Below are 12,424 nucleotides of genomic sequence, written 5' to 3'. Positions count from 1 at the left end.
ATGGCAGAGAAAGAGCGATAGACAGCTGATCCACATGGAGTTGGAAAATTTATAGATCGAGAGCCAACCGGCTAAAGCTTATCCTTGTGAAGAAATGCCTAGCGGCGGTCCCGCAAGGAAAAATAAATAGCTAGAGGAGACGGGGTTAGGGTTTAGTGTGTAGGCGTCCTACGCCACAAGTTCCGCACTTGGTAACAATGGCGGCATATGCGCGTGTAGAATGAATCGTGCATGCCGTCTGAAACAGGACGGTAACTTTCGAAGATTCCCCCTCCGGTAACAAAAAAAAAAAACAAAAAAATAGCAGCCGAAGTTACCGGTTTTTTCTTGTTTTTTTTTATTTAAATTTCAATGATCTTGTAAAGTATTACACGAACTTAATTTTAGTTATACATACTTATAGAGTATGTGATAAATATTTTAAAACAAATTGTCGAATTTTTTGTTTTCAAAACTTCCAAAAATATTTGAACAGTTGACAATAACAAATTAGAACCATTTGGTTTTTAAGGTGACTCTAATTTCCGAAAAATTATAATTTTGGAAATTTTTATTAATATACTTATTATAAAAAAATTGGTGTAATGGTGTAATTTTATATAATACATATATGCACATAATAAATATAACATATACACTATTCGGTGTAAGGTTTGTTAGAAAAACGAAAATCATTATATGTAGTATGTATATGGGAATTGGGGTAATATCGACTCCTTTTATCTATCGATTATTATCATGCCATATACGAAAAAATTATTAACTGGGTTTCATTAAGGTACCTCACATACAAGCACCAATCATATGGAGTAGTCAGCCGGATTTTCGAAAATCATGTTAATACATACATATATGGGGGCTAAGTCAAGTTTTCGCCCAATTGTATATATTTTAGGCGCAAACATACACTGTTATGAGTATGCCCTGAGGAACGCGCACACCAATTTTCATCAAGATATCTCAGTATTTACTCAAGTTACAGCTTGCACGGACGGACGACGGACAGACAGACAGTCACCCGGATTTCAACTCGTCTCTTCATCCTGATCATTTATATATACATAACTCTATATCTATCTCGATTAGTTTTAGATGATACATACGTACATACAACCGTTAGGTGAACAAAACTATTACGCTCTGTAGCAACATGTTGCAAGAGTATAAAAACCATAAAACAAAAGGCAACAATCCAGTACAATACATATCACATGTTCTTGTTTACTTAAGCATACATATGTATATGTACATATGTAAGTATTCATTAAATAAAAAATAGATGCAACATAACCAAACATATAGATGCACTCCAGTCACATTAAATATGTTTTCCTGTTTGAATATTCGATTCTAATTTCAGAACGTTCATTCTAATTTCTGGAAATTTTAATTCCTGAAGGTTCAAATTTGGCATCGACTGTATATACATATTTATTCGCTATCTTTATTCGTATTAATTGTCATTAAGGTTTATTATTATTTTTGTAACAACAGTACATCATATACATATGTAGTTGTGTTAAGAAAATTAAAAGTGTTTTTACTCTCTTTTTATCACTATGACAATAATAAGACTAATGCTATCACATATCTCTAAATTATTATAGAAAGTATACCTATAATTCAATTATTAATCCATTTGTTTTGGGTCTGTTCCAGTGTATTTGGCTTTAACGAAGAGAATGTTGTGTTCTCAAATAGGTCCATAAGTCACGGGCTGTGCGGATGCTCACCATAAATTGGCAAAGCTTCGTCTCGATTAAACACAAAATGATGAATTTAGCTCGTTTGTCTTTGAGTAGGGACTGAGGAAACAAATAAGTGCGTATATTTTTAGGTAACGCCCCATAAAAACAAAAACTAATGATTACCTCTTCATTATTTTCGGGGCCATTTTCCACAACCGTCCATAAATCTTCGGACTCTAAATAGGCTCGTACTGTCATTGACCAAGCTTTATAATTATCGAGTCCTTTGAGCTTTTCAATTTGTAATTGCAAAGTCATTTTATTATTGGTATTTATTTACTTTTAACGAATTAAGTTTTGTTAATCAGCGAAGCTTGCACTATGTATGACTTCCGGAACGAAACTGAATGTGAACAACAGAAAACAACTGTAAAATAATGGTGAGCATTTGACCAATAAACTTTGCTTGCCTCTTTCTCATTGCAAACCAACAACACAATATGGCTAAAAATCGTTATTTTCGCTACTTGAGTCCAATAGCAATGACAACCTGGTCAAGTGGGTTATGATTTGATGTAGAAGATAAAAATATGAAACAAAGGCAATGGCTGAAGGCGACAAATATGAACAGAACTTGACAATGAAACCACAAAGAATATACAAATACATACATATGTTTATATTATATCTACACTTATACATACATACATATGTACGAGTATATAAAAACGTATATGCGAAAGGATGATCAAACTGTTCAAAAGAATATAATTTGCAATACTGTTTTTCGGGGCCGTTGAAATATGTATATATGTACATATGTATGTATTTGAAGTGCTAAATAAGTAATATAAAGAGAAAAAAGTGTGCTGCTTTAGAACCATAATAAATATGCAATGGACGCTTTAATATAGCAGTGATCGCGTCGGGCTGTTCTATTACATAATAGTTTCTAATCACGATTTAGCAAATTTTTGACTTATTGCTACGCGTTTGGAAGTTTAAGAAAGGGTGACGGAGTGTTAGTGGATACTTCTTAAGTCAGTTACATTCGCCGATTGCTCGTTTGCCAAAGTGTACTACGAAAACTAGTACTAGTGCCTGATTCACTAAAATTGAATTAGTTTTAAATTAAGCAATTTCACTCGTAGACAATATTGAGACTGGCAATGGTATCTGAGACACATATTCATACTTTTGAACTGAAAAAAAAAATATTCAATTCTCCTTCCTGCGCCGTCTTCCGCTAAGCGGCCTGTGCTTGTGGCATACGGGAAAAAGGATGGCAGAGAACATGTACATAAGTAATAATATTTTACACTCTCTGGTGAGGGTTGTATTCGCGACTTTTTGGTAAAAAATACAAATGAGCTTGATGGAGGTACCGGGTAATTGAGAAAGCATGGGTGGTAGAATTCTTCAAGCATTATATCAATATAGATTACGTCGGTTTAATCCCGTTACATTTTTGGATGGCATTAGACTATAGAAAACTATGCCATATACAGTTACGGACAATAAAATAGAATCATTCATGGTACTAATTTTCCGATCTAAAAAAAACAAATGAATTTGATTTAAATTCAACAAAGTTATATTTTTATTATTTACTTCATATCAAGTGTTATTGATAGCAGTAAAAGTATTGGAAAAAAACAATTCATAAATAATACAAAAACAAAGGTAAAAAATATATTTCAAAATTCGAAGGACAAAAAATAGAATAAAAATTTTTTACATTAAAAAAAAATATTTTTTTTAAGGTAATTAATAGAAAAAATTGTTAGTACATTATAGTGTATTCTTTATCGTCTAATACAGATGCACATCTTCTAGGCATAGACCTAATTAGGCTACCGAAAGTGAGCCGTGGAACAGAATATCAGACCTTTGTACCTTCTCTCAGAATTCTGTCTTAATTTTCGGTTTAACGGGGGCAATATTTTCCTTAACAATTTTCCGGTAAGTTTTTGATTGGATTTAGATCTGCTAATTGCTCTTTTGTTGGAATTGCCAAAATGCAAGGCAAATTCCATTCAGCATTTGGAAATATGACTTTATCTAAAACTTTAACGTATATATAGCGGTCCATGTTTTCTTGAATCCAAAAACATAGGTCCCGAAACACAATATGAGAAACAATGCCAAACCATTATATTGTCGCCACGGGGTTTGAAGGACCTAGTCGTGTAGCGGACGCACATTTCTTTGTTTTTTTCGTTGCGGACTCACACCGAACTATCATTTCCTATCATATTAATTTTGCATTCAGACCATAAAATGTCGAACCATTTTTTTTTTTAATTTTCAGCTCTGCCCTAATTAATTTGTCGTTTACCAACTGAATAAGATTGCATATATGCCGTTTTTCAGCGTTGTCACCTTTCGGAACCAAGTTGCAAAAGCAATTTTTCTCCACAAGTTATCTTCTTACTGTTCTTTCTAAATTTTTGCACATAATTCTTATTGATTGGCTGCAGATGCCTTAAACGGATCGTGTATCGACAATATTGCAATATTTCGATCGACTTCCGCAGCAATTTTTTTGGAATTGGCCTGTTTTTCTATAATTTTTCGGAAATTTTAAGGCATCAAACACAAATTTTTGAGACATAATTCTATATGCTTGCAATTTGCCTTTCCGCGTGACCCATTCCTTGCAAATTTTGGACGTACAATCTTTTCTCCTCTGAACAATGTTTTGCTCGACCCATTTTTTTTAAATAAATTCGTAATTGATACAATTATTCATTCTACAGATCTAATTAAGTTAATATAACTACTTATTACGCTTTTTAAATTCATTGTTTTTCGTTTATGAACCCATTTCGCTATTGATTCTATTATTTTGTCACTACAATGCTATATTTTCCTCTTTTCTAAAAATTGTCCGTAATTGTATGGGGCGATTCCATCAAAACTGGTAGGTTTTTTTCCATTTGGTAACTTCAAGAATTTCAGGAGTATTTGTGCAGTGAAAACTCGCAAAATTTTTGAAATTTCTAGTACAAGATGGCTGTCGTTCGATAATATTTCATGAATAGTTGAGGAGTGGAATTGAAAATGTTATTATTCAGTATATCCACCATTAAACCAGTTATGGTCAATAAAAATCTAATTGGGTGTTTTACTTACCCTCCCACAGGCTCACCGCGCTATTTAAAAGCGTGAGCTCACAAAGATGCGACAAAAAAGCGTTAAAATGTTTCTACCTCGTCTTTTTCCAAACAGTTTATAAAAAAGATTTTCAACGTCGTGGACACCGATAGCGAAAGCATGACCAGTTATGAAAAGTTAATTTTATTGAGGGCGAAGAGCTCACTAAATCTCTCACGATAAATTTTGGCTCAAAAAAACCCCCCGTCATCCCGCATTTGCCTGTTGCCAACAAGCAGTTTCCTCCTTTTATATTCTCTGTTTACAATCTCTGCAGATAACATTTGCGTCATCTCTATTCATTAACATTTCTACCTTTTCCTTTTATTAACATTCTCTTCACTGCCAATGTTGTTATTTCCGTACAGCGGCATCTACTTGTTGGATTTTCTCTGTCATTGACCGTGGTGCCATCTAGCTTTCATTCTCTGTGATTTGCACATTTTTGTTGTCCTCTTGCAGCGTCATCTAGCTTTTCGGATATATAACTCAATGCAAACCACTCTTTAGTATTCGAAATATTCATTCATTATACTTTTATACTCTCGCAACATGTTGCGCGGATTATACTAGTTTTTTCGGCATATTTATTACATTTGTTGTAGCACTTAAAACTAATCGAGATGTATATAAAGTGACTACTACTCTGCTAAAAAATTATTAGTGTTGAATTTCGGGTGTCTCCTCTGCTGGTGCAAGCAATAATTTGAGTAAAATTTTACATACATACATATGTATGTACGTATAACAATACTAGATATGCAGATGGACGAAATCGATTTATTCAAAAATTATAAAATTTTTTGACAACATGTTCAAAACTGTATATTTATACTGGGTATTGCACTATACATATCAAGTTTTTAACATAACCTTTGTATGGGAGGTGGGCGTGGTTACTATCCGATTTACCCTGTGTAAAGAAATTTTCCCACTTAGTTTGGTTGAAATAACGATAGGCTGATACATAAATGATATTATACTACAGTATTAAATACATATGAGTTTTAGGCAGGCCCTACGTTGTTTGAAACTCTTTAATCGTAATGCATCTGAATTTTTGCGTCGATATGTGACAATGGATGAAACATGGCTTCATCATTTCACACTGCAGTCCAATCGAGATTCAGCCGATGAACTGATCCCTAAGGGTGGAAAGACGCAAAAGTCGGCAAGGTTATGGTATCAGTATTTAGGATGCACTTGGATAATATTCATATAATATTCATGGTGGTACCACGCACACTTTTGCGAAAAAAATTCCAACCACATAAGCCTTGAAAAGTGTCAGAAGATTGGCGGATTTCTTATATTTATTATAGGTGTACTGAGAGCGCACATCTTCAACTGATTCCTAAGGAAGCTTTTGGTGATAACGAAATAAAAAAACAAGTAATGAAGAGCTAAGTTCAGATGTAATCGAATATTTTATACTTTATTCATATTTGACGCCGAATAATGCGGCCAAGAAAACATGCATGGCCATGCAATTTCATTAAAATATCACATACGCATATATTGACTGATATTTACGGTGTAAAGTCAATCGAAAATCCAAAAAAATGGACTTGGCAGGGAACATATTTCTGTGTAAACTTATTTTGATAACTCTTACACCGAAAGACTTATTCAGCATAAAATCGATTATAACAAGTAAGGAAGGCTAAATTCTACTTTCGCGTTTCTGGAGCTCTTCGACAGTTGTGATATATACATATGTATATGTATATTAGGGTGTGCCATTTCGAGGCAACCTTTTTTTTCAACTGAAAAACAGGCTCAAAACTTTCGAAATGTGTAAAAAAAAGTCACTCAAAAGATGAGCTCTTAATATTAATATTAAAGCTAGGGCACACCCTAATGTATATGTATGTAAGTTGTAAAAAGATATTCTTCATTTTAATATTCTTGCAATCAGGACGGCCATAACCATCAACTGATGACCAACACGCCAATGAAATAAAGGAATGAATGCTGGAGAATCGACGATCAACAGTCAGAGATCTTACTAGCATCGCAATAATCAGAGATCTTACTGAAAACGGAAGAATCAGTGAAAACCATTTGGAAAGATCATTTCAACTTCAAAGCCGAAACGTAAAAGCAGGTGAAAACTCAAGGTTACGTTGACAGTTTCCTTCGTTTATCCAGGTCTGGTGCGCTCCGAATTCCTTCCGACCAGCCAAACTGTCAACAAGGAATACTATTTGAGTGTTATGCGTTGTTTACGAGAAGCTATTCGTAAAAAGTGGCCGGTATTATGGGTCGACAAATTTTTAATACATTTTTATTTGTATTTTGAAATGTACCAAAAATTTTTTTTTCGTTTTTTACCACGATAATGCAAAGTTCGCAAAAAGCATTGATTCTTCATGTGAGTTTTTCTCTAATGGATTTTATTCAACTCATATCGTGCCAATTTCAAAAAAAAAAAATGTCCAAAAAAAAAGTCACCTTGTTTTTTTCGTTAAAAAAAAATATTTTTGAAAATAAACAATTCTGATTTGGCTCATGGGACCTTTAGCTATTCAGCAAACTCAAACGCGCTACGACACGTTGGCGACTATGAGCTGTAACTTATCAAATACTATGAATTTCGGTCTGAATTTTTCACAGCATATTTTCAATAGGTTTTACTGTTAAAATATATAAAAAAATCAATTCTTCGAAGTGATTACATCAGAATACCCCCTTAAAATCGCTACGCGCATTAAAGGCGATTCCAAAAAATTGACTTCAACAACTGTTTCGAGAATTGGAAGAAGGTTGGCACAAGTGTATTGGGAGAGACGACAAAGATTTTGAAGATTAAATTAAGAATTTTTAAATTATGCACAAAGTCTTAATGTTTTTGCTCATTGTGTAAAAAAGATTTTAATGGCGGTAAAAAGAAATTCTAAAAAATGCGTCAAAAAGCTCGACAATCCTTTAAATTAATTCTTTTTTTATTTTTTAAATTTTTTAATTGAAATATTGATGATGCGATTTTTCTTTTAGAGTGAATAAAAAGTCCTGAAAATGGTAACGTCTAACCAACTAACTAATGAGAAGCGTTTAGCCATAATCAATTTGCAAAAAATCAAATGATGACCACATGCGGTGATATATTGCCGTAAAATTTAATAAAAGCATGGTTGCAATATGGAAAGCTATTGCTGGTTACAACAAATAAAATAAAGTCGGAGAGAGTTGCTAACAGAATTTTGGATATTTCCATTTCTCATCTATTCAAATCTGTTCCAAAAATTGATGTACAGCTTATAAAAGATGACAAGACGGCCCTCTGAGTACACTCTTTCCGCAACTGATTGCGTAAAGCGAATATTCACGACCGCGTTGTAAGAAATTTACCCTACCTAATTGAGGCAAAGAAGAAGAAGCGACAAGCATTTTATGTAGAGCACATATTAAAACCTCCAAATGTTTGGCAAAAAGTGCTCAATACTGATGAGTCGATTATTAGTCTTCGTTTTTTTCATGACATGACACCTGATACGATATACGATGTCCCCAGCGCCTCAGTTTTTGAGCTATCGTTCTTGGATTTGGCGCACGTCTCCTCGAAGACGCTGCCCGCCGATAATGGGCTACTATAGCATATAGCTACCACTACTGAATCAATATGAAGTTATCGTACGGAAAGCTATTTTAATACCAAGATATCTTTACTAAATTTGTTATAGAATATTACAGATCCGGCCGCTATATTATATATCTGCCGTGCAAACTGATTGTATCTTAGCTTTGGTGCAACCGAAGCTAAAGCCTTTTGTTATTTCAACTCTATAATATTGATCTATGTTTCTCCTCCAGTGAAAGGTTATGTTAATTGGCAATTCAATTATATTAGCTTCAGTTTGTCCGAATCGGAACACTCACAAAGGATAAAAACTAACTAATTTAATCTCTCAAAATTAAACTTAAACTAATGTTTTGCGGTTTTTTCAATAAACTATACTAATACATACATACACTTGTACTGAAAGGATAAGGGCCGTTTCCTCAATATTAGCAGTCATCTGTCAGTTAAGTTCTGGTAAACTTAACCAATACTCCTTCTTTCAATAAAAAAAAACCTATTTTGAAACCAGAACTAAATTGGCAGATGGCTGCTAACCAGACATTGAGAAAACGGCCTTGTTTCTTCTTGTCCAACAAGTTGCGGTGCATACGAGTACTCTCCTGACCGCTCATCCATGCGTTGCTATGTACGTAATTGTAACCGGTTGGTCGGTGTCGCTGATGATGTTCAAAAATGCGCTTTGATGATCGGGTTACACAAACACGTGGGAGTAATTTTCTTGCAATTAGGATGCGATTACGATAATGCCGACGATGAGCTGTGAAAGGGTAATTGAAGAATGAGCTGCGCAGCATGAAGGCGGCAGCGTTGTCACGTGTCGATACACAACACATATACGCCAAAGCTTGTTGCTACTTTGAGAATGTCAGCGACAAAGAATCCAAGCCAATGGGTTGTTGTGGTGTGGGTTTCTTGTGCGATGTCTTGGGGTGGATTTGCCTACCGTCTTGTCGAGATGAAAAAAGGAGTGACGAAGGCGATTGATTCCGGGCGCACTTTCAATTTGGCAAAGTGAAAAACCTTCACATTTGAAGCTGATTGACTTCTTATACTTGAATGGATTTGAATTTGGGAGTCGCGCACACGACTTCTGCCACAGCAGCAGCGTTTTGGCGTGTGTGCGAGCTTGCTCCGGTTTTGTAGCTTCGCGTTGGTGCTCAACTGGGAGTCAACAAGACTCGCAGGTAGCGGGCGGCGCCTGGCACAGTCAGAGTAATCAGCAGATAATCAAGATATAGCAAAATATGCACAAGTTGAGTAGTTGGGCGGTTGTAAGCAGAACACACAAAGATTTGATATGAGGACTCAAATGTAATTTAAAACTGAGGAAACACAGTGAACAGCTTAGAATGCTGAAACGCACTGAAACTTATAGTTCATACATACATACATACATATGTATATGTACATATCAACGCACTTTCGGATTTACTTCAGTTGGAATCTACAAATAATATTCATTCAAATGCAAAAAAGAGTGGATATAAGCGCTCCGCACTCGTACTTACAAAGCGCCGTGGTAGTGTGGTTAGATGCCAGATGAAGGCGTGGCCGGTGTTAACTACAGTGCAGACCGTTGAGATCTTGTATTTCGCACGAATACTGTAATTATCCTAATGAAGTCGCAGGTAGGCGTATTTAATGTACACATGCACAGTTATTCACCTGACTCCAAATATTTCCGGACTAAAATCGATGAATGTAGCAAATGAGTAGCATCTGCTGCCGATAATACCAAACAGTGGCTAAGCGGCCGGACTCCCACTTTTGCGGTGCTGAGATTGTAAGCGTAGATGAATTAAGCTTATTGCGAATACGAACATTTGCGTTCGATCAATAAATTTAATCTATTTTTTTTTTTTTAATTCTAGTCTTAGCTGATATCATTTAGTTATTTTAATAGCATATTTTACTTACTGAGATAATTAAAATATTTTAGGAAAATTTGTTCATACATACATTCATTTATTTATTAACCGTCCGGTCAATGACGGTACCCGGGTATCCATTTCAATCTACATGCCAATTTTTCTTAACTCCTCCTCAAAAAAATTTTATGGCCGCCTGGATCCCCAAAATTAAAGTTATTTGACACCCATTTTCCGTCAAAATTTTTTAAAATCAATTATTTAATAAAAGTTATTAACTATCAAACTTGATACCCCGTCCGTTCAATAACCAGGTACCCGGGTACCCGCTGAGATTTATGTACATATATAAAAAAGCACATACTGTACATATTTTTCTAGTTTTGCGACGTTTTTTGAATTCACTTTGAAGACATTCGTAGCCTACACCAGTAATCTTTTTCCTTCCAGTTGAATCGCGAAGAAGAGATTCAATCGCCACTTTCGTTGAGAAGCGCCTCATAATTTGTGCATTTTAAACAAGCATTTTATTATTCTCATAATACAGAATATATGCTGCAAGGCAGGCAATATTGAGAATATTGTAAAAAATGCTAGAAGCCATCGTTGAGTTGATCTTTTTGTAGTATATCTACCAAGCATTTTATCCATCGTCTCTACTCCAGCTTGGACCAGTTATAAAACTCGTTGATTTCGGGTTTTTCTTTTCACTATCACTAATTTTTGCTTCGTGATGCATTGATGATAGCACAATTACTACCTTGTTTTTTTTTTTTTGGCACATAACTACCTAGGGTTACTTTTTCATGAAAGCCAAACACAGTGGATAATTCTTCTCGAGTTTTTGAAACAGCCATTGCTGGTGGAATGTATGCTTTATTTTTCTTCAGAGTAAGAACAATCGTCAAGTTCCAAGATAGTAAAAATTTTGCTAGTGGAAGAGTTGTGAAGAAATTATCCATTGTAATGTTTCTACCGGATTCTTTGTATGGTGCCACCAAGTCTTTAACAACTCTTTCGCCAGCATTTTTCTCACGACCATCTTTCGATTTCCCAGTGTAAAGCTGTCCAATAAGTGGATACGAATTTTCAGCATCACATATCCACCATACTTTAATTCCATATTTAGCTGGCATTGATGGAATGTATTGAGTGAATCTACCTTCGACCTCGGTATGGATAAAGTTGCTCGTCGATTGTTTGGTATTCTGTTGGTTTATAATGTTTTGCTAAATTACTATTTAACATTGTCCAAATGTCTCGTATTGGAGTAGCTTTATCACTTTCTAAGCGCTGAGCTCTAGTATTGACATCGTCAAATCGAATAAAACGAATAATATTCCAGAAGCGATTGATACTTATTGCTGCGCAATATAATCGATATGAATACAGTTGCATTGTCAGTATTTGAATTATTTGCGCCAGAAGTTATCAAAATAGCCAAAAATGCATAAAATTCCTGCAGCTCGAGATTTTTCCACTCCAATTGTTTTTTTTCTGGATTTTTTTCATTATATGCTATATACGTTGAGATTGCCTTTTTATTAGTATGATGTGTAATGATAATATTTATTTTGTATATTTTTTTTCACTTATCTCTATATACTTTCTACGCTGTTCACTACGCTTGTAAAATTCCAACTGAACACATTTCTTTCTTTTCGCCCGAAATGGAAAGGGGAGGGGGACGGCTTAGGTACCTAAATATCCCTTGACCTTGGCACTCCGCTTTCGTTATTTCTACGAGAACTATAGACTATGTCCCCATATATAAAAATTTTTATTCACTATACTAACGACTTCTACATCTGCTCCACCTGGGTACCCGGCCATTGAACGAATGGTGAAAGTTTGGTCATTGACCGGACGGTTAACATTCTGTGACAATACCTCAACTCCTTATCCGAAATACTGGTCAGAAGTGGGAAGGAAAATGGACAAGCTCTATATTTTTCAAGTTTTCTTTGACGTTCTTGGGAACAATGCTTCTGTTTTGAGAACTGAACTTTTTTTTAGCTGCAGAAGTCATTTTGTTTTCATAATGGACATTCAGAGGTTTTTTGTCCTTGAAGCATAGCAGATTTTTTGATTTCAAAATAACAAGTAATTTAAGCTTCCAATATTAGCCA

General features: G+C 34.9%; 1 protein-coding gene and 1 long non-coding RNA gene across 2 annotated transcripts in view; one reads left to right on the top strand and one right to left on the bottom strand.

Moving 5' to 3' along the window:
- The window catches only part of LOC126756058 (uncharacterized), a 147,567-nt gene that overhangs the window by 108,380 nt on the left and 26,763 nt on the right, over positions 1-12,424 (top strand). The window lies entirely within an intron of this gene.
- Positions 1,431-2,114, bottom strand: LOC126756055 (uncharacterized). Its single transcript, XM_050468871.1, has 2 exons — positions 1,872-2,114; positions 1,431-1,805 (listed from the first exon to the last, which is right to left on the bottom strand). The coding sequence occupies exons 1-2, from the start codon at positions 2,004-2,006 to the stop codon at positions 1,671-1,673; spliced, it is 270 nt and encodes an 89-aa protein (XP_050324828.1). The 5' UTR covers positions 2,007-2,114; the 3' UTR covers positions 1,431-1,670.

This window comes from Bactrocera neohumeralis, chromosome 4 (assembly GCF_024586455.1).
Source record: "Bactrocera neohumeralis isolate Rockhampton chromosome 4, APGP_CSIRO_Bneo_wtdbg2-racon-allhic-juicebox.fasta_v2, whole genome shotgun sequence".
NCBI classification, from domain to species: Eukaryota; Metazoa; Arthropoda; class Insecta; order Diptera; family Tephritidae; genus Bactrocera; species Bactrocera neohumeralis.
The sequence above is the reverse complement of the archived record's forward strand: the minus strand, read 5'-3'. Positions and strand labels throughout refer to the sequence as shown.

Excerpts from the sequence above, each read along its gene's own strand:
- LOC126756055 (XM_050468871.1), bottom strand. The coding sequence starts at position 2,006 with ATGACTTTGCAATTACAAATTGAAAAGCTCAAAGGACTCGATAATTAT. Across the intron at positions 1,806-1,871 it reads GCCCCGAAAATAATGAAGAG|TCCCTACTCAAAGACAAACG; the intron begins GTAATCATTAGT and ends TTGTTTCCTCAG.